The sequence below is a fragment of the Zophobas morio genome, unplaced genomic scaffold, assembly GCF_036711695.1.
Source record: "Zophobas morio isolate AGI-343-1 ecotype UQ-CSIRO unplaced genomic scaffold, CSIRO_AGI_Zmor_V1 ptg000021l, whole genome shotgun sequence".
Lineage (NCBI taxonomy): Eukaryota > Metazoa > Arthropoda > Insecta > Coleoptera > Tenebrionidae > Zophobas > Zophobas morio.
The window spans coordinates 24,764,435-24,790,122 of NW_026972126.1; the positions used below are offsets into that span (position 1 = coordinate 24,764,435).

Consider the following 25,688-nt stretch of genomic DNA (forward strand, 5'->3'; position numbering starts at 1 on the left):
TTCCAAAAAGCTGGATTTGTTGTATTGTACTCCTGGGTCGAGGGAAATTCTATCTAAATAACTCGAGACCAATTTTTCAAAATCGTAATTTTGTTTTATTTTTCAGTTTTATTTTTTTTACAATTTTTCTATTTCTGCATTGTCCGTTTTTTTTTTCGATTTTTCCTTCTTCAGTTGTTTGATACTTGAATTTTGGGTTTTTTCTTTTTCAAAATTTCTAGGTTTTTCAGTTTTTGAGTTTTCTGATCAGATTTTTTAACTTAATTGTGTTTCAATTTTACGATTTTTCAATTTTTCGATTTTATCATTCGATTTTTTGATTTTTAATTGTTCAAAAGTTTTCAGTTGAATTTTTATACGTTTTTCCAAATTTCATTGTTTGGTTTTCATAATTTTTTGATTTTTAATATTTCTAATTTTTTCAATTTCCTAATTTTCCAATTTTTCATTTGTACAGTTTAATGAATTTTCGAGTTTAAAATTATGTAATTTTTCAATTTAATTATTCTGCAATTTTTCGATCTTTCAATCTTTCCTTTATCAATTTTTCGATTTTTTAATTTAATAATTTTGCATTTTTTCACTTTTACAGTTTGATGAATTTTCGAGTTTACAATTATCTAATTTTTCAGTTTTGTCTTTGTACGATATTTCTCAATTGTCCGCTTTTAATGAATCAGTTTTTCGATTTTACTTTTTTCGGTTGTTTGGCACTTGAATTTTATTATTTTTTTTTTTTATTTTAGTGTTTCAGATATTTTCAATTTCTTGATTTTTCAATTTGATGGTGTTTCATTTTTCGATTTTAGAATTATCCAAATTTTTAATTTTAGATATTTCCATTTTTTAATTTTTCAAGTTTCAGCTTTTTCAGTGCAATTGTTAAACAATTTTTCATTTTTAAAGACATCCGATTTTCAATTTTTGATTTTTCAATTATCGGAAATTCTTTGTTTCGATTTTCAATATTTCAAAATATAGACTTCTAATGTTTTTCCATTTGATAATTTTGGAGTTCTTTGATTTTTCATTTTTTATTTCTTCGATTTTTCAATTTGATAATTTTACAATTTTTCGTTTTTGCAGTGCAATGAATTTTCAAATTTACAATTATCTAATTTTTCAGTTTTGTGGTTACATTTCAGTTTTGTAATTTTATAATTATACAATTTTTCAATTTTTGATTTTTATTATTCAAAATTTCAAATTTCATTTTTCAAATTTTTTATTTTCCAGTTTTTCGTTTTAAAGGTATCCGATTTCAAATTTTGAATTTTCAAATATTCGAATTTCGTTGTTTCGATTTTTTCAATGTCATATTTTTGCAATTTTTTGATTTTTCAATTTTAAAATTATACTTATATGTATACGATTTTTGGGTTTTGTAATTGTGCAACTTTTTTATTTTTAATTTTCATTTCACATCTTTACAATTTCTCGATTTCTCAATTGTCCATTTTTTAATGAATCAATTTATCAATTTTTGATTTTTGAATTGTCAGATTTCCTAATTTCTCGATTTTTCAATTTTGTGGTTTTGGAATCGTTCGATTTTTCAATTTTTAGATTTTTCCTGTATCAATTCGATTTTTCGATTTAATAATATTAGAGTTTATCATTTTTACAGTTTACTGGGATCTAATTATTCAGAATTTTAATTTTTCAAATTTTTTATTTTTCAGTTCAATTATTATTTTAAATTTTTTTGTTTTTAATGGTATGCGATGTTCAAATTTTAATTATTCAATTGTCCGAATTTCATTCTCTCATTTCTCTAATTTACCAAAATTCTGTTCCCAAATATTTCAAAATTTCGATTTTCAATTTTCGGATTTTTAATTTTCAAGTTACAATTTTTCATTTTCTCAGTTTGTAATAAATCAATTTTTCAATTTCGTAGTGAGTAGGTATTATAATTTTTCAATTTTTTTAAATATTTTTCGGGTTTTTTATGATTTTTAATATTTGCATTCCTCAATTTTTCGATTTTTCAGTTTTATATTTTTACAATCTTTTTCTGTTTTGAAATCCTTCGGTTTTTCAATTTTTCGATTTTTCATTTATCAATTGTTCGACTTTTCAAATTAATAATTTTACAATTTTTCAATTTTACAGTCTAATGAATTTTCGAGGTTACACATTTATCCAATTTTTCGATTTTGTAATTGGACGATTTTTCACTTTTGTAGTTTTACATGTTTCGATTTTTAATTTAATTTCAATTTTATTCTTTCAAGTTTTTGATTTTCAGTTTAATTATTTTATAATCTTTCAGTTTTACATTTTTTGATTTGATTTTTCAATTTTACGTTTTTACAATTTTTCCAGGTTTTAATTTAATTAGGTATTCGGTTTTTCCAGTTTTTTGATTTTTAATATTTCAAAATTTCGATTTCCAGTTTCCAAGTTTTTCTTTCGATTTCATAATTTTTCGAATTTTTAATTTGAAAGTCACACATGTATACGATTTTTCGGTTTTGCAATTTTGTAACTTTTTGAAATTTTGCAATTTTTCGGTTTTGGTATCATTCGATTTTACAATTTTTCAGTTTTGTTGTATTACAATTTTTAAATTTTTTGATTTTTAATTGTTCAAAATTTCGGTTTTAATTTTTGGAATAATTTGTTTTTCAGTTGTAATTTTTTTACAATTTTTCAATTTCTGATTTTTAATATTTCAAAATTTTGATCTCCAGTTTTCCAAGTTATTGATTTTTCAATTTCATAATTACTCAACTTTTCGATTTTTTATTTTTGTCTTTACGATCTTTTTCGATTTTGGAATTTTTACAGTTTTTCAATTTTACAGTTTAATAAATTTTCGAGGTAACATTTATCCAATTTTTCGATTTTTAATTAAATTTCAAAGTGTACTTTTTCAAGTTTTTTTTTTTTCATTTTCGGTTGAATTATTTTACAATCTTTCGGTTTTAATGGTATCCGAGTTTACATTTTTTGATTTGATTTTTCAATTTTAATTTCAATTATTCAGTTTTTAGTTTTTAAAATAATTCTTTTCGTTTTTAGATTTTCAATTTTGTATTTAAATTTTTTTTTCAGTTTCTCAATTATCCAATTTTTAATAAACCAGTTTTTCGATTTTTTTTTGATATTTTAAAATTATAGAATTTTTTCAATCTCAAAATTTTTACATTATCCGATTTTCCAAATGTTTCGATTTTTTATCAGTCGTAGACAATCACAAAAAAAATTGTAGAGGGTCAAAATCCATATATAGGTTTCTTACACTGTTAATGGTTTTGTGTATATTTGTTGGAATGTATAGAGGTTATTATAAATAAATGTTCGCAAAATCAAATTTTATAATTTTCAAAGAAAGAAAACTCCAAAGAATGTTTGCAGTTTTCAATCTTTGATTTTCCAATTTTTCAATTTTGCAATTTATAGATTTCAAAGTTTCTCATTTTTAGATTTTTCAGAGTTTTCATTTATGCGTTTAGTTTTTCCATTTTTGATTTTTCAGTCTTGCAATTTTTCAATTTTTTGTAGTCAAAAAGTTGAAAACTCGAAAAAGTGGAAAAGCGAAAAATTGCAAATCGAAGAAACAAAAAATTGAAACATTGGGAAACTAAAAATCGAAAAAGTTTGTGAATCTGAAAATTGGAAAGAAGAAAAAACGAGTCGAATCGAAAACTCAAAATAATTGAAAAAATACAAAAAAAATTGATTTAGATAGGATTTGTTGGAAATTTCAAATATCGAATTTTTTCGATCTCAATAGGGTGTTAAAACCCATTTATAGACGGTCATTTAGTTTCTTACACTGTTACTGGCATTGTCAACATTTGTTTGAATGTATAGAGGTTATCATAAATAAAAGTTCGCAAAAACAAATTTTGTAATTTTTCCTAGAAGCGAAATTTGTTCGACTGTACGTTAAACCCGAGGGAAGTCCTGTCGAAATAACCTTCGACCATTTTTTTTCCATGATAACCTCTAGATACTAAAACAACATCACTACATTCCGAAATATCCGATTTCATCAATAAAATAAATCGTTTCATTCATTATTTTTTTATTCACGTACAAAATACCACGAATTGATAAACCACGAGCGCGAATCCACAACATCTGCACAATTTCGATAAGATTAATTTATTCAGCAAAATTTCAGCATGACGTCATCAACAATTTCGGTGGGGATAACCAGCTACGTGTTACACAACAAAAGTATCGCATTTCTCAGCAAAAAGCGCACCAATTCATTATTCAAAACAATCCCCCGCAAGCTTGTAATAAACGCGCCGCAAAAGTGCACGCCGATCAATTTTTATCGCACTTCCAATTTATTCGTCGCCATTAATTTGCATTTAAACCGCCAAGAATCCGCGCCAATAAAAATTAATAAACGCGATTCCGTCCAACTTTGACATTTCATTAAAAGCAGCGAACGCAACAATTTCTCGCCACTTTCATCATCGCCGCCGACCGAATGCTAGCACGATCTTCGCATTTCGACTCAAGGTGGCCGAGGGAAAGAGCTCGACCCTCGGGGTTAATTCCTGGAATTTCGTAACCAGAGACGGCGGCGCCACCGCCTTTTGTTTTTCACGCCGCCGAAATGAAGTGGTCGAACCGCCCCGAATTACGGCGGTTTTGCCCTTTTTTCACCCCTTTTAATAACAGGGTTGATAGTGGCGGCATCACTTTCATAATTACTAACTTGGGATGAATTATGCGTGAAAAATTAAAGGGAGCACCACGCGCGGACGGAAATGGTAATTTTAGGGTCTTATTAAGCTAATTAACACCCAATTAAGCTAATGACGACTCAAATTTAGGAAATCCTCAAGATCGACTCAAACTGGTCATTTTTGAATGATCTATAGGCAACGCTGAATACACAGCTTAGTCGCATTGTTTTAGTGCATAGGCAACTCCATATACACGTGTGTATTACTGGTTGCCTACACAAAGTAACACAAGTTCAACAACAATAATTATTTATTTTTTTTTTAATGTAAAAGGGTTAAAGTTGTGTCGCTTTCAAAAGGCCAGTGATGCCCCAAGTTGCCCCAACTGAGCAAACCTGTCTTAAACCCCCCATTAGCCCTTCCACGAAGTCTCAAACTCACCCCTTCATGGTCACCTAAGTTAAATAATTAAATAGTCAAAACTGTTGGTTCGTTTCGGGGATGGTTCACCCCATTCCAGTGTCGAGTCCCGTGGGCGCCGCTGTGCGCGCCTCCCCTCGCCCCCTGGAGCCCCCTCTGTTTTTGTTTGTCCCGGATCGATCGATGGTGGCTTGTCCTCATGCCTCTCCCGCCTCCCCCGTCCCACCATCTCGCTTATTACCGGAAAAATAATCCTCGAGACGCGCTTGAAAAGGCAGTGCAGCCCCCTTTGTCCAGTGACTCATCGATCGAAGAACCCAGCCTGACTTGTTCGAGTTGTTCGAAGCAGCATTCGAACACTCCTCATTCGCCTGTCCATCATATCAGACGCTCCGAGGCTGATTTAAGTGGCAGCTGAATGAAAGTTTATATTTGCGAATAAAATATTAGTTATCGTAATAATAGTTGTATTGTGCGGGTTCGAGGCGTCCCAGAATAATATTTCTGTGGGGCTTTGTGGACATGGGGTATGTTATTGCATGGTCGTTTTGTTTCGCACGCTCGGATGGGTTCTGGGATGGGTGCATGGAAAGCGCGACTGGGCATGGTACGGTGTAATTGGATCTGGCGAGTTTTTACCTGGAGGTGGCTATTGTTTGGGGTTATTAAATATGATTTCATAATTTCCAATCGGGGTGGATTTTTTAATGCGTTTTGTTCGATGGGGCTGCGCATGAGAGTCTTTGTTCGGAGGCTGTGGTATTGATCGAAGAGGTACACACCTAGAGGGGCCCTTGGCGGCGTATGGATTTTTTTGGTGGGGTGGGTTGGGTGAGGGGGGCGAGGGGGCGCAGGCAGGGTTGGGGTTTCACCCATTTGAAAAAATGCAAATTTGTTTTATTTTTAGATGGCTTTTATTTTTTATTTTTAAAATTTTATTCGTAATATTTTTATACTTGGCTTTGTAAATGGTAATTTAATTAAAAAATATCATGATTTGTGAAACAATATAAAAATACTCGCTGATTTTCGAAAACTCGAGGGTTTTTGACCCAATTTTTTAAAAAATATTGTGGAAATTTAAATATGTATATAACAAAAAAATTGATCGAAAGTTATTTTGACTGAACTTCCCTTGCCCATGAAGTACAAAAAAAAATCCAACTTTTTCAAAAATAAAAAAAATGATTTTGCGGACTAAAGATATGTATATAATGTTAAATGTACGCGTACTACGCGTATTTTCAAGTGAATTTTTCCCTTACAAAATTTTGTGAAGACGTCATCAACATTTTTTGCAAGGACACGTATGTCAATTTGGACAAGTGCAGTTTAGTGTCATAATGACACTATTGTATTCCTAAATTCCTATTTTTATTTTTGGGAAAATGGAGTAAACCGTTCCTGATTTAATCAACAAAATAAATTGACCCGTTCATATTTTTTTTTGGTCACCCTGTATAAGTAGTAATTCTAAAAAATATTATTGTAATAATTAATCACAAGTTTAGACTCACCATGTTTTGCATATTTTCGATAGGATTTATTCGGCAAAATTTTGAGATGGTGTAATCAATTTTTTGGAGGGGATAAACAGATACAGGATGTTCACAAAATTGCGCAGCAAATCTGTGACACGTTATTCAGGTCGTTCATGGAGCAGAGAACAAGATAATTAAAAAATTCTTTTATCCAAATTGACTCATTCATTTTTTTTTTTTATTCACCCTGTATAAGCAGTTCTAAAAATATGAATGGAATGATAAATCGCAAGTAAAAACTTATCGAATTTTGCACATTTTCGATAGGATTTATTCGGCAAAATTTTGAGATGACGTAATCAATCATTTAGAGGGGATGAATAGATACAGGATGTTTAAAAAATTGTGCACCAACTCTTTGACACGTTGTTCGGGACCATTCATGGGACAGAGAAAAAATAAAAAAAAATATTTTGTCCAAATATAGATTTATATAGCTCTTCAGTTTAATTTTTCTTTTCGAAATTTCACCATATTTTTTCATTTTATAACATAACAGACTTTAAAATTGTTTAGGATGAATCTGCCAAAGATGGGTAATTTTTCACATTTTTTGGTCTATCTAAATCGATATTTTTTGTAAATGAACGTCAAATTGACGAATTTTTTAATTATTTTTCGGCTTGTGAATTTGGACTTGCGAAATTAATAATGTGAGGTTGAGTTGGTGCACAATTTTTTTGAACACCCTGTATATTTTGATCACAAATTTACCATGCTTACGGTAACTTTAAAAAGTCTGCAAGATTTCAAAGTATTCACTTTTCAGATTCGGATTTGATCAATAAAAAAATGGACTCATTCATTTTTTTTTTTTGAGTCACCCCGTATAAGCAGTTCTAAAAAATATGAATGGAATGATAAATCATAAGTAAAAACTCATCAAATTTTGCACATTTTCGATAGGATTTTTCGGCAAAATTTTGAGATGACGTAATCAATCTTTTAGAGGGGATGAACAGATACAGGATGTTCAAAAATTGTGCACCAACTCTATGACACGTTGTTGCGGATCATTCATAGAACAGAGTAAAAATAATAAAAAAAAATTCTTTTGTCCAAATATAGAATTATTGAGCTCTTCAAAGTTAAAATTTTTTTTTCGAAATTTCACCATATTTCTTCATTTTATAACATAACAGACTTGAAAATTGTTTAGGATGAATCTGCCAAAGATGGGTAATTTTTCACCTTTTTTGATCTATCTAAATCGATATTTTTTGTAAATGAACGTCAAATTGACGATTTTTTTAATTATTTTTCGGCTTGTGAATTTGGACTTGCGAAATTAATAATGTGAGGTTGAGTTGGTGCACAATTTTTTGAACACCCTGTATATTTTGATCACAAATTTACCATGCTTACGGTAACTTTTAAAAAGTCTGCAAGATTTCAAAGTATTCACTTTTCAGATTCCGATTTGATCAATAAAAAAAATGGACTCATTCATTTTTTTTTTTGAGTCACCCCGTATAAGCAGTTCTAAAAAATATGAATGGAATGGTAAATCATAAGTAAAAACTCATCAAATTTTGCACATTTTCGATAGGATTTATTCGGCAAAATTTTGAGATGACGTAATCAATCTTTTAGAGGGGATGAACAGATACAGGATGTTCAAAAATTGTGCACCAACTCTATGACACGTTGTTGAGGATCATTCATAGAACAGAGTAAAAATAATAAAAAAAAAATTCTTTTGTCCAAATATAGAATTATTGAGCTCTTCAAAGTTAAAATTTTTTTTTCGAAATTTCACCATATTTCTTCATTTTATAATAGACTTTAAAATTGTTTAGGATGAATCTCCAAAGATGGGTAATTTTTCACATTTTTTGATCTACCTAAATCGATATTTTTTGTAAATGAACGTCAAATTGACGAATTTTTTAATTATTTTTCGGCTTGTGAATTTGGACTTGCGAAATTAATAATGTGAGGTTGAGTTGGTGCACAATTTTTTGAACACCCTGTATATTTTGATCACAAATTTACCATGCTTACGGTAACTTTAAAAAGTCTGCAAGATTTCAAAGTATTCACTTTTCAGATTCCGATTTGATCAATAAAAAAAATGGACTCATTTATTTTATTTTTTTGAGTCACCCCGTATAAGCAGTTCTAAAAAATATGAATGGAATGATAAATCATAAGTAAAAAGTAAAAACTCATCAAATTTTGCACATTTTCGATAGGATTTATTCGGCAAAATTTTGAGATGACGTAATCAATCTTTTAGAGGGGATCAACAGATACAGGATGTTCAAAAATTGTGCACCAACTCTATGACACGTTGTTGAGGATCATTCGTAGAACAGAGTAAAAATAATAAAAAAAATTCTTTTGTTCAAATATAGAATTATTGAGCTCTTCAAAGTTAAATTTTTTTTTCGAAATTTCACCATATTTCTTAATTTTATAACATAACAGACTTTAAAATTGTTTAGGATGAATCTGCCAAAGATGGGTAATTTTTCACATTTTTTTATCTATCTAAATCGATATTTTTTGTAAATGAACGTCAAATTGAGGAATTTTTTAATGATTTTTCGACTTGTGAACTTGGACTTGCGAAATTAATAATGTGAGGTTGAGTTGGTGCACAATTTTTTTAACACCCTGTATATTTTGATCACAAATTTACCATGTTTACGATAACTCTAAAAAGTCGGCAAGATTTCAAAGTATTCACTTTTCAGATTCTGATTTGATCAATAAAAAAAATGGACTCATTCATTTTTTATTTTTATTTTTTTTGAGTCACCCTGTATAAGCAGTTTAAAAAATATTAATGGAATGATAAATTACAAGTATAGATTTACACATTTTCGATAGGATTTATGTGTGAAAATTTTGAGAAACGCAATAAAGTTTTTGGAGGGGATAGACAGATACAGGGTGTTAAGAAAAGTGCGCACCAACCCTATGACACGTTGTTCAGGACCGTTAATGGAGCGGAGAAAAATAATTAAAATAATACTTTTGTCCAAATATAGAATTATACAGCTCTTCAAAGTTTAATATTTCTTTTTGAAATTTCATCTTATTTTAATACGCTATTTTGTGTTGGGAACCTGAAATTGACCAGACTTAAAAATTGTTTAGGATAAATCTGATAATAGTGGGTATTTTTTCATGTGTTTTGATCTACCCAAATCGATATATATTTTTTTTTGGGAAAGTAAATGTCAAATTGACGAATTTATTAATGATTTTTCGACCTGTAAACCTGGACTTGCGAAATTAATAATGTCCGGTTGAGTCGGTGTACAATTTTTTGAACACCCTGTATATTTTGATCATAAATTTACCACGCTTATTGCTTACGATAACTCTAAAAAGTCTGCAAGATTTCAAAGTATTCAGTTTACAGATTCTGATTTGACCAATAAAATAAATTGACTCATTAATTTTTTTTTTTTTTGAGTCACCTTGTATAAGCAGTTCTAAAAAATGTGAATGTAATGATAAATCATAAGTATATATTGACACATGTTCGATAGGATTTATCGCAAAATTTTGAGATGACGTAATAAAATTTTTGGAGAGGATAGACAGATACAGGGTGTTAAAAAAATGCGCACCAACTCTACGACACGTTGTTCAGGACCATTCATGGAGCAGAGAAACATAATTAAAACAATTCTCTTGTCCAAATATAGAATTATACAGCTCTTCAAAGTTTAATATTTCTCTTTGAAATTTCACTATATTTTAATACACAATTTTGTGTTGGGAACCTGAAATTGACCAGACTTTCAATATTAAAAACAAATTTGTAGGTATTTTTGTATTTATCCATCGTATTCTTTGATATTTCTAAATCGATATCTTGTTTGTAAGTAAACGTCAAATTGACGAATTTTTTAATTATTTTTCGACTTGTGAACTCGGGCTTGGCTAAATTAATAATGTGCTGTTGAGTTGGTGCGCAATTTTTTGAACACCCTGTTTATTTTGATCACAAATGTTCTATGCTTACGACAACTCTAAAGTCTGCAAGAGGTCATAGCATTCGGTTTTGCAGATTCTGATTTGACCAATAAAATAAATAGACTCATTCATTTTTTTTAATCACCCCGTATAAGCAGTTCTAAAAATATGAATAGAATGATAAATCACAAGTATTTGCGCATTTTCGATAGAATTTATTCGGCAAAATTTTGAGATGACAATTTTTTGGAGAGGATAAATATATACAGGGTGTTCAAAAAATCGCGCACCAATTCTATGACACGTTGTTCAGGACCGTTCATGAAGCAGAGAAAAAATAATTTAAAAATGTTTTTTGTCCAAATGTAAAAGATATAGCCCTTCAATTTTTATTTTTTTTTCAAAATTTCACCCTATTTTAATTCACTACAATGTGTTAGGTACCTGAAATCCATCGGACTTTTATTATTTAAAAATAATTTTGCTTTAATCCAGTATTTTTCACTTCATAGTATAACGAAAAACTTAAAAATTATTTGGATGAATCTGACAACAGTGATTAATTTTTCATATATTTTTTTATGTACTTATCTAAATTAATTTTTTTGTTTCTGTAAGTGAACCCCAAGATTTCAGAGCATTCGGTTTTACAGTTTCTTATTTGATCAATTAAAATAATTGATATTTGATCAATTAAAATAATTGATTCATTCATAATTATTTTTAAGTCAGTCTGTGTAAGCATAATTTATAGAAAATATGGGATGACGTCAAGGGATTGGTGGTGGGGATGGTCAGAAAAATTTTATTCAGGGTTTTTATCATCTGCACGACTTTCCTAATGCGCGTACAAAATTTGACAAAAATCGGTTCGGTAGTTTCAAGATTATCTGTCTAATAAAAATTGACAGACGCAAACGAGGGACCTACGTTTTTGTATTCTAGGGGTCATAAAACATCGCTCGATTAAAATACTGCCTCTTTTTTAACACAGTTTTTTTAAAGATTTTTTCCTTTCGGTTGCAGTTCCCATGATGAAGCAGAGACCTCCACGCCCCTCGCAGAGCGCCGTCAAGATCATCAATCGGAAGGAGGGCTTGTGCCGGAGGCCCCTGTCAATATGAACGACCGAGAAAAGGCCCGGTCCAGTGGCAACAAGCACATCTATGAAGGTGCTTTCGATTACACGTTGCCCCGACCCCCCGCACTGGGAGAGGAGAGAGCCGTCAGTACTTCAGAGCAGCGGGGGGCTCAGCCACACCAGATGGACCGATCCAGGCACCACCTACAGAAGTCTTCCTCTCCAGTTCCAAGTAACCATTCCACCTTAAAACAAAGCAAATCGCTCTAAACCTCCTGTTTCAGAATCAGGTTACGAAATCGACAGGCCTAATTCGCGGCCTTCTTCGAGCCACGACAAACCCCAAACGTCGACCCCGGCCTACTTCACGTGGGCGGAATCGCTTCACCACCTCCTGCAGGACCCGGACGGGGTTAAACTCTTTCAGAAGTACCTCGAAAGCGAAGGCCCGGAGCACGCGAACCCCCTCCAGTTCTGGTTCGTGTGCGAAGGGCTGAAGAAGCACCACGACCAAGACAGCATACAGAAGCTGGTGAAGTGTATATACAAGTAAGTGGCGCAGCTGGTGGGATGTGCGTTTCATTGTTGTTTTTGAAGGAGGTATTTTCTGAAATATGCTCTTCCGATCGACGACGAACTCAGAAAGCAAATAATGAAAAAACTGAAATCGCCCCAGTGCCTTGAACCCCCGATCACGCTTTTCGATGAGGCTCAGGCGCAAATCGAATCTTTAATAAGCAAAACTACTTATCCGAACTTCCTTAAGAGTGATGTGTACCTGCAATATATACAGGTGGGTGGGCGGTGGTTTGTTGGCGCTTAATAACGATTTTTTTGCAGTCTGTTGAAAATCCAAATAGCGGTAGTGACGAATTCAGCAGCGAATCGAGCGCTTCCAGCAGTCCAGGCAACAAAGACGTCGGAAACATGGCAAGCGGGGGCCCTCTACCCACACTGCACGAAGGCTTGGAATTTAGCATGCACGCCCAGCCGCAGATGCTTCTGACTCCAGGTGATCGTCGCCCCTTTTACTCGTTATCGTTAAAATATTGGTTTTTATTGTCGTTTTGCGACTGTTCCAGGAACGGGAAGCGTCAGTACGGGTTACCACACCCCTACGCCTCGTCTCACCAAAGATATGTTGCTAAGGTCTCAGAAACACCGCGCTCTGGACATTCGTCCGAAGTCGGAGGCTTTCGCCGGGTAAGTGTTAACCGAAACGCCGTCACTTTGTCGCTTTCGGACGCTTTAGTCTTTTTTTTTTTGTTTTGAATTGAAAAATGAATTTTGGTTTGCGTGTGATTGCGTAGTTTGATATACCGAAGCAACGGAGTTCACATCGCATACAATTCGTTCAACCCGGTGTCCAGGCAAGATAGCGAAATGCAGTCACTTAGTAGTCATTCAGATGCGAGGACCGAACCGGACTGTATGTCCCTACAAGAGAGTAATATGTGAGTATTCGGGGAATCCAGCGGGCTGCGTAAAACGAACCCTGGAAGGGAAAAGGGTGATGGCGGGGTACTCGTCTGGAGCAGAAACGGAACCAAAAGTCACTTTTTATTTTATTTTTTTTAATTAAATACCGAGTGATTCCGCCTCTGATCTTGACACTCATTAATCAATTAACACTCGGTACAAGTACCGAAAAAGTAGAAGGAGACATAACATCTCGTTTAACCAAGGTATGGTTGCATGCTCAAGTAGCGGCACGACTTGCATGCGAGCCCTGCGTCCGCGTCAGTCGCAATTTTTTGTTAATTCGCGCCGTGTCCATAGCAGCGACGCTAGATCGGGCCGTTCCCAAGAAAAGCAAATCCGCCAGCTCGCCGCCCGTAACAAAGAGACCAACATGAACCACTCCTTCATCCCGCGCACCCTACGAAAGAACTGGGAAGGGAAGGGCCACACGCCCGTTAACGCCGAAGAGCGGGCCGCCCACGCCGCCATCATCATCGAAAAGCTCGAACAACTGAAACGAGAGCAAGAAAGCGAAGATCTGCTCCACAAGAGACTGAAAGAGGTAAGCCGGAATGATTTTGTGTCGTGGGTCCCCGTTTGCGTCTGTCAGTCTAAAGACTTGAGCTTCAGATTGCTATTACCTACTGCTGAAGGACATGAGGTGTTATTTATGCCTCTGGTTTTTACTTTACAGTGATTATTCTTATATCCTTCGATCAATTTTTTGTTGAGAAAATTAAGAACCTCATTTTTTAGTTTTGCTTATACAATACTACATTATTACAATTATACAGATGTTTTAATTTTTCGAAAGAGTTGGATTTGACAAGCTGTACTTTATGGGCGAAGGAAGTTCAGTCGAAGTAATCTTCAACCAATTTTTTAAGTATAATGTTGAAAGAAACCTGTAGATATTACGAGAAAAAGAGCAAAAATAAAGCTTAAAAATGATTACAATTGAGATGGGGTGGGTGGGCGGGGTTTATATGTTGCCTTTTTTTCTTAATATACATGTGTTTAATTTCTAGTAAAGAAATAAGTATTTGCAGATAAGTTTCGCCCCTTTGGTTCTCGGCGAATAAAAAAAAATTATCGCAATTGAGATAGGGCGGGTGGGCGGGCGTAAATTTTAAATATCTTGTCGTGGAAAGAAGATTATGTGTATTTAGACACGAAGACAAAATTTAATCACCGCCTACCAACAATGTTATTCGTTGTGAGCTCGGGGGCGGAGTTTATTTGCAAAATCCTTATTTCTCTACAAGAATTTATCGCCTGAAACATGTTTTTAAGAATGATGATATTTTAAGTATTATCATATTATTAAAAATAGACCATTTTTAAAAAAAGAAGAGTGTGTAATCCTTTCTCCCCTGCTATGTCAATAAAACATGTTTCACATGGTAATTTCTTGAGGAAAAAGAAAGATGTTGCAATTAAGCTCCGCCCACTTGACTGACGATGAATAAAAAAAATCATCACAATTGAAATCGGGTGGGTGGGCGGGGCTTATATTTTCCGTTGTTTCTTTAAATATGTAGTCATCTTTTCACAACAAGAACTTAAAATAAATTGTAAATTTATGCAATTTTAATGCTTACAGTCGCTCGAAAACATCTGAGGCTCTTGTAAATTAAAAAAAAATATGACCGACTTTTAAAAATTAATATTTTGAGCTAAAAATTTGGGAAACTTATTTGTTTTTGGTGTATAAAATATTACCGTAACGCGAAAAACAAAATTTAAAAAAAAATCAATTTTTGACGATTTGGGAACTTTTGAAAAATTTTTTGAGCTCTTTTGGAGGAGGGTCTTAAAACATGGTAAACTAACATATTTTCACACGAGACTCAACACAAAAAAATAGTCGTTTTTTTGCGCCACCGCACTGTATATATTAATAAAAAGGCAAAGAGAAAAAATTAATGAATCAGTCAATTTATTTTATTGAATAAAGCTGAATGCTTTGAAATCTTGCAGACGTTTTAAAGTCTATTTATTCTCCCCAAAAAATTGATGACGTTATCTCAAAATTTTGGCGAATAAATTCTACCCAAAATGCGAAATATGATGAGTTTTTCTTGTGATTCATTATTGCATACAGATTTTTTAGATTGCTTAAACAGGTGGCTCAAAAAAATTAATGAATGAGACAATTTATTTTATTAAGAAAAAACTCAACTCGAAAATGCTGGATATGTTTCATTGTACTTCAGGAGCGAGGAAAGTTCTGTCGAATTAACCCTCGTCCAATTTTTTTTTTTATGTGAAACCTTGGGGGACCCAACTATCTTTTAAAAATATCAAACCTCGAGGGTCCCAATTGTGTTTTTTTATAAATGTAAAACCTTCTCGGGGGCGTAAAATGTTTTTTTTTTTTTTAGAATGTGAAACCTTCTCGGGGGGTCCCAATTGTTCTGTTCTTGAAAATGTGAAACCTCGGGGACCCCAACTGTGTTTTTTGAAAATGTTAAACCTTCTCGGGAGTCCCAATTGTGTTTTTTTTTTTAATGTAAAACCTTCTCGGAGACCCCAACTGTGTTTTTTGAAAATGTAAAACCTTTTCGGAGATCCCAACTGTGTTTTTTGAAAATGTAAAACCTTCTCGAGGGCCCCAACAGTGTTTTTTTTTTTCTTAATGCAAAACCTCGGAGGCCCCAATTGTCATTTTTGAAAATTTAAAGCCTTCTCCGAGACCCCAACTGTGTTTTTTGAAAATTTAAAACCTCAGAGACCTCAACTGTGTTTTTTGAAAATGTAAAACCTTCTCGGAAGTCCCAATTGTGTTTTTTGAAAATGTAAAACCTTCTCGAGGGCCCCAACAGTGTTTTTTTATGTAAAACCTCGGGGGCCCCAAGTGTCATTTTTGAAAATGTAAAACCATCTCGGAGACCCCAACTATGTTTTTTGAAAATTTAAAACTTCGGGGGTCCCAATTGTGTTTTTGGAAAATGTGAAACCTTCTCGGGGGCCGCAACTGTTTTTTTTGAAAATGTAAAACCTTCTCGAGGGCTCCAACAGTGATTTTTGAAAATGTAAAACTTTCTCGGGGGTCCCAATTGTTTTTTGAAAATGTAAAACCTTCTCGAGGCCCCCAACTGTCTTTTTTGAAAATGTACAACCTTCTCGGGGGCCCCAACAGTGTTTTTTGAAAATGTAACACCTTCTTGGGGGTCCCATTTGTGTTTTTTAAAAATCTAAAAAATTCTCGGGGGCCCCAACAGTGTTTTTTGAAAATGTAACACCTTCTCGAGGGTCCCATTTGTGTTTTTTAAAAATCTAAAAAATTCTCGGGGGCGCCAAATGTCTTTTTTTTAAATGTGAAACCTTTTCGGGGGTCCCAATTGGTTTTTTTTTTTTTTTAATGTAAAACCATCTATGTGACCCCAAGTGTCTTTTTTGAAAACCTAAAACCTTCTCGGGGGTCCCAATTGTTCTGTTTTTGAAAATGTAAAACCTTGTCGGTGTCCCAATTATGTTTTTTTTTATGTAAGACCTTGGGGGCCCCAAATGTCTTTTTTGAAAATGTAAAACCTTCTCGGGGGCCCTAACTGTCTTTTTTGGAAATGTAAAACCTTCTCGAGGGCTCCAACAGTGATTTTTGAAAATGTAAAACTTTCTCGGGGGTCCCAATTGTGTTTTTTGAAAATATAAAACCTTCTCGAGGGCTCCAACAGTGATTTTTGAAAATATAAAACTTTCTCGGGGGTCCCAATTGTGTTTTTTGAAAATGTAAAACCTTCTCGAGGCCCCGAACTGTCTTTTTTGAAAATCTACAACCTTCTCGGGGGCCCCAAGTGTCTTTTTTTAAAATGTAAAACCTTCTCGGGGGCGCTAAATCTCTTTTTTTTTTAAATTGGACACGTCGGGGCTCCAAATTGTGTTTTTTTTTTTAATGTAAAACTTTCTCGGGGGTCTTAATTGTGTTTTTTTTTTAATGTAAAACCATCTCGGGGGTCCCAATTGTGTTTTTTGAAAATGTAAAGCGTTCTCGGGGGTCCCAATTGTGTGTCTTTTTTTTTTAATGTAAAACCTTCTCGGGAGCCCCAAATGTCTTTTTTTGAAAATGTAAAACCTTCCCCGGGGGCCCAACTGTGTTTTTTGAAAGTGTAAAACCTTTTCGGGGGTCCCAATTGTATTTTTTGAAAATGTAAAACCTTCTCGGGGGTCCCAATTGTGTTTTTTTTTTTAATGTAAAACCTTCTCGGGGGCCCCAAGTGTCTTTTTTGAAAATGTAGAACCTTCTAGGGGGTCCCAATAGTGTTTTTTGAAAATGTAAAATCTTGTCGGTGGTCCGAATTGTGTTTTTTTTAATGTAAAACCTTGAGTGCCCTAAATGTCTTTTTTGAAAATGTAAAACCTTCTCGGTGGCCCTAATTGTCTTTTTTGGAAATGTAAAACCTTCTCGAGGGCTCCAACAGGATTTTTGAAAATGTAAAACTTTCTCGGGGGTCCCATTTGTGTTTTTTAAAAATCTAAAACCTTCTCGGGGGTCCCAATTGTATTTTTTTTTTTAATGTAAAACCATCTCGGGGACCCCAACTGTGTGTTTTGAAAATGTAAAACCTTCTCGGGGGCCCCAATTGTGTTTTTTTTTTAATGTAAAACCTCGGAGACCCCAACAGGTTTTTTTGAAAATGTAAAACCTTTTCGGAGATCCCAACTGTGTTTTTTGAAAATGTAAAACCTTCTCAGAAGTCCCAATTGTGTTTTTTTGAAAATGTAAAACCTTCTCGAGGGCCCCAACTGTCTTTTTTGAAAATGTACAACCTTCTCGGGGACCCCAACTGTGTTTTTTGAAAATGTAAAACCTTCTCGGGGGTTCCATTTGTGTTTTTTAAAAATCTAAAACCTTCTCGGGGGTCCCAATTGTATTTTTTTTTTAATGTAAAACCATCTCGGGGACCCCAACTGTGTGTTTTGAAAATGTAAAACCTTCTCGGGGGCCCCAATTGTGTTTTTTTTTTTTTATGTAAAACCTCGGAGACCCCAACTGGTTTTTTTGAAAATGTAAAACCTTTTCGGAGATCCCAACTGTGTTTTTTGAAAATGTAAAACCTTCTCGGAAGTCCCAATTGTGTTTTTTGAAAATGTAAAACCTTCTCGAGGGCCCCAATAGTGTTTTTTATAAAATGTAAAACCTCGGAGACCCCAACTGTGTTTTTTGAAAATTTAAAACCTCGGGGGTCCCAATTGTGTTTTTGGAAAATGTAAAACCTTCTCGAGGGCCCCAACTGTCTTTTTTGAAAATGTACAACCTTCTCTGGGGCCCCAACTGTGTTTTTTGAAAATGTAAAACCTTCTCGGGGGTCCTATTTGTGTTTTTTAAAAATGTAAAATCTTCTCGGGGGCCCCAAGTGTCCTTTTTTTCTATTACACTGTGACTAGTACCTTCTATATTGTTTTTACTCCATGGAGGTTATCACGAAAAAATAAAATTCCACAAAATCAAATTTTATAATTTTTTAGAGCAGTATTTGTTCGACAGTACTTCAGAAGCGAGGGAAGTTCTGTCGATTTCACTTTCGACCAATTTTTACTTCCTGGGCGCACTAAGAAAGTATCCTAACATTGTGTACGCTAAGAGTACAAAAAAATGGATCCTCGTTTCCGTCTGTATGTGTGTCTGTCTGCTGTCTGTCCAGATTTTTATTCGACAAATAAAACCCCAACCAAAGTTTTTGTAATAATTTCGTAAGATTTAATCGACTGTGTGTTGTCCCAGGGCGACTCGCTCAGCTCGCTCGACGACAAGCCCGCCGCCGCCGTCCAGAGCCGCGACCTGGAGGCGGCCATGCGCGAGAAGCTCCAGTTCCAGGACGACAGCGACCAGGACATCCTCGACGAGCACGTGTCGCGCGTGTTCTCCGACCACTCGTCGCAGGGCCTCGTCAGCCCGAAGCCGACGACGCCGCCGCCGCGCGGTCCCTGGGGCCAGGCGCGCCGCCGCCGCGATCGCGACCTCTTCTCGACCTTCAGCGGCGACTCGGGCAACGTGCACGACTTCGCCGAGGACGTGGAGCGCAAGTCGCTGCCGAAGTCGAAGAGCATCCCCGAGCACGGAGAGGAGAGATTCGCGCGGGCGGCGTCCTGCAGGCGCTCGACGAAGGAGGAGATGCCAGACAGCGGCATCTCGGTGGTGTCGGAGGGCGTGCCCACGAAGGACAACCGCGTCATCTCGTGGCTGCGCGAGTCGGAGAGGAGCGGCAAGGTCGGGAGCGGGCACGCCTACAGCGAGATGGCGGTGCGGGAGGGCGTGAGCCGGAAGCACAAGAGGTACGGCTCGAGGAGCAACTCGTTGGAGAGGACGAGCGTGGGGCCGGCGCAGCCGTTCATCGCCGACCCCAGCATGCCGCCGCTGCCGTCCCCGAACACGGACCTGCAGCTGGAGGAGATCAGGAGGAGGCTGACGGAGGATGATGGCCGGACGAGGTCGAAACAGAGGTGGGTTTAATTTAATCTAATAGTATGTATTGCGTTGCACGTATTTAAATTGACATAGGTGTTCTTATGATATAATAATGGTGTGGTTTTTTGTAGATCGTCGAGTAAGCACTATCCCGAGTTGGCCCAGAGCGGGCAGTCCACGTTGAGGAAGTCCATGCGGGGGCAGCGGCCGAGTTTGAGCACGGAGGAGATGACGACGGCCGTTTTCTCCTTCGACGACGAGCAGCTCCCTTACAGGAGTAAGATCCCGGGGAGTCAGATCACGCTGAGACAGTTCAAGGATTACTTGCCGAAGAAGGGGAACTATAGGTGAGATCGAGAAAGAAGTGACTTGGCGGATTATAATTTTCCGGTTTTAGATTTTTCTTTAAGACGCTGTGCGAAGATCTTTGCAATCAGGTGACTCACGAGGAAGTAAGCAACGACAATGAAATTCTTCCACTGTGGGAGGGGAAAATAATCGCGCAGATGAAACCGATTGACTGAGTTTTACGTTAAGTAAACGTAAGGAATAAATTTGTAATTTATTTTTGTTGTTAATATTGTTCCGATTGGTTCGATTTTAAAACCGACAAGAACAAAGGGGATCGAAATTTTGAAATGGTTTTGAATTTTTCGTTTAAGGAAATCGTGCGTTTTTGTCGGTTTTTCTCATCTATTTTTTACACTGCCACGGTTTGTTTGGTTGTTTTACGAGAAAAGTAAAACAAATAAAATAAAAAAATGCACATAAAATAATAACTGTATAGTGCTTTAAACATAGTAATAAGATGCCTACTTCGGGACTATAATTTTTTAACGAGGAATTACCGACAGAGTCGCTCTAATTTGTAAATATTCGTAGTGACTTTGTTTTCTTTTTCGTACGCAATAGGTGCATAAGACAAGTGCCTTTTTTGAGATGTTCTTAATTTTAAACTTTCGAGTCATTTCTTCCTTTTTCTCTTGAGTAATAATCGTAGACAATCAGATCGGGAAAAATAGGCAGCTGATTGCTATTTTTACTTCTAATCTTAAGTTTTAACGGTTATAAATTAGGAATAGTTCTTCATATACCTCATTTCTTTGTTTCTGTTGTAGAATAATTAATTCAGACTTCTGTGGATTTGTTTACTTAAATTATGTGTAACTTAGAACTGAATTTTATATTAATTAATTCATGTATTTTTTCGACAAGAGGATTCGATTCAAACAATATAACTATTAATTTTGCCGAGTTTTATTTACTTCGCTCGATACTGACAGTATTTTTTTATAAGTACAAGGTGCCATAATCCAGGTTTTCTTTCTCGCATGTGCAGGTGGTGTAGCGCTACGAATTTTTCACGTTTACAACAGATTTAGTACTTGTGTATATTAATTTAGCGAAGTTTTGTAAGGAAACTCATCTCATGTTGTTACAAATACAATAGTTTTTCTACTCGTTGTTTCATTGGGACCTTAACACACCAAACGACACAGTGACTATTAGAAAAAGAGCTGATTTCAAGCTAAAAAAAAACAATAGGCGATAAAAACGAAAATTTAGGCAAGAAAAATGGCAAAATAAGCCCCACATAGGTAAGTAGGAAAAGCAAATTTTAACGAAACGCTTTTTTTTTTTAGATAATTTTTGTTTCACAAAATATAAGTATTTTAAAAAAGTCCTTTGTGGTTTTTGAAGAACATAATTAGCCCCGCCCACCCACCCTGTCTCATTTCAGTGATTAATTTTAACCAAAATCGCTAATTGAACTATGGCAATTTTTACAGTGGCATCAAAATCGCTCTGTATAAAATTTTTGCAGATAAAAAGGGAGATTTTTATTAATTTTTGTTTCACAAATTAGAATTATTTTAAAAATGTATTTTGTGGTTTTTATATATTCACAGAAATGTTTAAAATCCTAGGTTCTATTACTAATGCCACTCCCACTTGACAGAAGAACGTTATTAGCCCCGCCCACCCACCCTGTCTCATTTCAGTGATTAATTTTAACTGATGTGATTGAAATGAATGATCTTATGTTGAACAAAAATTAAGTTAGTCGTTAGAACGAGAAGAGAGGGGGTGGGCGGGGCTAGTACTTGGTAAGATAAGACGGATTTTTGCAAATCACATACTTTCCAAGAAAATAGAGGGTGGGTGGGCGGGGCTAGTATTTGATAAGAAAAGACTGATTTTGGCACTTCTGACATTTTTTAACTATTTTCGAAAATTATTTCAATACATTTTCTTCTAGATTTCGATATCTAGAAGTCATTTTCGGCTTGGTTTCTTTAAAATTCCTACCGTTTTTCCAAAATCGCTAATTGAAATATAGCAAGTTTTACAGTTACATCAAAATCACTCGGTATAAAATTTTTGTAGATAAGAAAGAACATTTTTATTAATTTTTGTTTTACAAAGTACAATTATTTTAAGAATGTAATTGTGGTTTTCATATATTCACAGAAACGTTTAAAATCCTAGGTTCTATTACTAGTGCAACTCCCACTTGACATAAGAACATGATTAGCCCCGCCCACCCACCCTGTCTCATTTCCGTGATTAATTTTGACTGATGTGATTGAAATGAATGATTTTATACTGAACAGAAATAAAATTGGACGTGAGAATGAGAAGATGTGGGGGTGGGCGGGGCTAGTACTTGGTCAGATAAGACGGATTTTTGCAGATCACATACTTTCCAAGAAAATAGAGGGCGGGTAGGCGGGGCTAGTATTTGATAAGAAAAGACTGATTTTGGCACTTTTGACATTTTTCAACTATTTTCGAAAATTAGTTCAATACATTTTCTTCTAGATTTCAATATCCAGAAGTCATTTTCGGCTTCGTTTCTTCGAAAATTTCTACCGTTTTTCCAAAATCTCTAATTGAAATATAGCAATTTTTACAGTTACATCAAAATCGCTCGGTATAAAATTTTTGTAGATAAAAAGGGAAATTTTTATTAATTTTTGCTTCACAAAATACAATTATTTTAAAAATGTACTTTATGGTTTTTATATACTCACAGAAACCTTTAAAATCCTAGATTCTATTACTAGTGCCACTCCCACTTGACAGAAGAACATGATTAGCCCCGCCCACCCACCCTGTCTTATTTCAGTGATTAATGTTATCTGATCTGATTGAAATGAATGATCTTATACTGAACACAAATCAAATTAGTCGTGAGAATGAGAAGAGGGGGAGGGGCGGGGCTAGTACTCGGTAAGATAAGACGGATTTTGGCAAATCACATACATTCCAAGAAAATAGAGGGTGGGTGAGCGTGGCTAGTATTTGATAAGATAAGACTGATTTTGGCACTTTTGACATTTTCCACCATTTTTCAACTATTTTCGAAAATTAGTTCAATACATTTTCTTCTAAATTTCGATATCCAGAAGTCATTTTCGGCTTCGTTTCTTTGAAAATTCCTACCGTTATTCCAAAATCGCTAATTGAACTATAGCAATTTTTACAGTGGCGTCAAAATCGCTCTGTATAAAATTTTTGGAGATAAAAAGGGAAATTTTTATTAATTTTTGTTTCACAGAATACAATTATTTGAAAATGTACTTTGTGGTTTTTATACATTCACAAAAATGTTTAAAATTCGAGGTTCTATTAGTAGTGCCACTCCCACTTGACAGAAGAACATGACTAGCCCCGCCCACCCACCCTGTCTCATTTCAGTGATTAATTTTAACTGATGTGATTGAAATAAATGATCATATACTGAACAGAAATAAAATTAGTCGTGAGAATGAGAAGAGGGGAGGTGGGCGGGGCTAGTACTTAGTAAGGTAAGACGGATTTTGGCAGATGATATACTTTCTAAGAAAATAGAGGGTGGGTGGGCGGGGCTAGTATTTGATAAGGTAAGACTGATTTTGGCACTTTTAACATTTTCCGTTTTTGAACTATTATTGAAAATAGTTCAGTACATTTTCCTCTAGCTTTCGATATCCAGATGTCATTTTCGGCTTCATTTCTTAAGAAATTCCTGCCGTTTTTCGAAAATCGCTAATTGAAATATACCAATTTTTACAGTTGCCTCAAAATCGCTCGGTATAAGATTTTTGTAGATAAAAGAAGAGATTTTTATTAATTTTTGTTTCACAAAATACAATTATTTTGAAAATGTTCTTTGTGGTTTTTATATATTCACAGAAATGCTTAAAATCCTAGGTCCTATTACTAGTGCCACTCCCACTTAACAGAAGAACATGATTAGCCCCGCCCACCCACCCTGTCTCATTTCAGTGATTAATTTTAACTGATGTGATTGAAATGAATGATCTTATATTGAACAGAAATTAAGTTAGTCGTTAGAACGAGAAGAGAGGGGTTGGGCGGGGTTAGTACTTGGTAAGATAAGACGGATTTTGGCAAATCACATACTTTCTAAGAAAATAAAGGGTGAGTGGGCGGGGCTAGTATTTGATAAGATATGACTGATTTTGGCACTGTTGACATTTTCCACCATTTTTCAACTATTTTCGAAAATTAGTTCAATACATTTTCTTCTAAATTTCGATATCCAGAAGTCATTTTCGGTTTCGTTTCTTCGGAAATTTCTACCGTTTTACCAAAATCGCTAACTGAACTATACCAATTTTCACAGTGGCGTCAAAATCGTTCTGTATAAAATGTTTGTAGATAAAAAGGGAAATTTTTATTCATTTTTGTTTCACAGAATACAATTATTTGAAAATGTACTTTGTGGTTTTTATGCATTCACAGAAATGTTTAAAATTCGAGGTTCTATTAGTAGTGCCACTCCCACTTGACAGAAGAACATAAATACCCCCCCCACCCCCCCTGTCTCATTTCAGTGATTAATTTTAACTGATGTGATTGAAATCAATGATCTTATATTGAACAGAAATTAAGTTAATCGTTAGAACGAGAAGAGAGGGGGTGGGCGGGGGTAGTACTTGGTAAGATAAGACGGGTTTTGGCAAATCGCATACTTTCCAAGAAAATAGAGGGTGGGTGGGCGGGGCTAGTATTTGATAAGAAAAGACTGATTTTGGCACTTTTGACATTTTTTAACTATTTTCGAAAATTAGTTCAATACATTTTCTTCTAGATTTCGATATCTAGAAGTCATTTTCGGTTTCGTTTCTTCGAAACTTCCTACCGTTTTTCCAATACCTCTAATTGAAGTATAACAATTTTTACAGTTACATCAAAATTGCTCGGTATAAAATTTTTGTAGATAAGAAAGGACATTTTTATTAATTTTTGTTTTACAAAGTACAATTATTTTAAGAATGTAATTTGTGGTTTTCATGTATTCACAGAAACGTTTAAAATTCCTAGGTTCTGTTACTAGTGTCAATCCCACTTGACATAAGAATATAATTAGCCCCGCCCACCCACCCTGTCTCATTTCAGTGATTAATTTTAACTGATGTGATTGAAATGGATGATTTTATACTGAACAGAAATAAAATTAGTCGTGAGAATGAGAAGAGGGGGGGTGGGCGGGGCTACTACTTAGTAAGATAAGACTGATTTTGGCAGATGATATACTTTCTAAGAAAATAGAGGGTGGGTGGGCGGGGCTAGTATTTGATAAGGTAAGACTGATTTTGACACTTTTAACATTTTCCGTTTTTCAACTATTTTTGAAAATAGTTCAGTACATTTTCTTCTAGCTTTCGATATCCAGATGTCATTTTCGGCTTCATTTCTTAAGAAATTCCTACCGTTTTTCGAAAATCGCTAATTGAAATATAGCAATTTTTACAGTTGCCTCAAAATCGCTCGGTATAAAATTTTTGTAGATAAAAGAAGAAATTTTTATTAATTTTTGTTTCGCAAAATACAATTATTTTGAAAATGTACTTTCTGGTTTTTATATATTCACAAAAATGCTTAAAATCCTAGGTTCTATTACTAGTGCCATTCCCACTTAACAGAAGCACATGATTAGCCCCGCCCACCCACCCTGTCTCATTTCAGTGATTAATTTTAACTGATGTGAATGTGATTGAAATGAATGATTTTATACTGAACAGAAATAAAATTAGTCGTGAGAGTGAGAAGAGGGGGGGTGGGGGGTGGGCGGGGCTAGTACTTGGTAAGATAAGACGGATTTTGGCAAATCACATACTTTCCAAGAAAATAGAGGGTGGGTGGGCGGGGCTAGTATTTGATAAGAAAAGACTGAT

General features: G+C 34.7%; 1 protein-coding gene across 5 annotated transcripts in view; it reads left to right on the forward strand.

Moving 5' to 3' along the window:
* The window catches only part of LOC135132114 (axin), a 46,134-nt gene extending 25,176 nt beyond the window's left edge, over positions 1–20,958 (forward strand). For 2 of the 5 annotated variants that reach the window (XM_064060066.1, XM_064060067.1), the window contains exons 2-11: positions 11,576–11,862; positions 11,915–12,179; positions 12,228–12,423; positions 12,471–12,642; positions 12,713–12,833; positions 12,941–13,084; positions 13,410–13,653; positions 18,817–19,535; positions 19,632–19,847; positions 19,898–20,958. In XM_064060066.1, the coding sequence (XP_063916136.1) occupies positions 11,670–11,862; positions 11,915–12,179; positions 12,228–12,423; positions 12,471–12,642; positions 12,713–12,833; positions 12,941–13,084; positions 13,410–13,653; positions 18,817–19,535; positions 19,632–19,847; positions 19,898–20,024 (2,397 nt within the window). In that variant the 5' untranslated portion in view covers positions 11,576–11,669 and the 3' untranslated portion in view covers positions 20,025–20,958. The remainder of the gene's footprint in view (positions 1–11,575; positions 11,863–11,914; positions 12,180–12,227; positions 12,424–12,470; positions 12,643–12,712; positions 12,834–12,940; positions 13,085–13,409; positions 13,654–18,816; positions 19,536–19,631; positions 19,848–19,897) is intronic. The other 3 variants (XM_064060068.1, XM_064060069.1, XM_064060070.1) reach the window with 3 other exon arrangements.
* Positions 20,959–25,688: the final 4,730 nt, after the last annotated feature.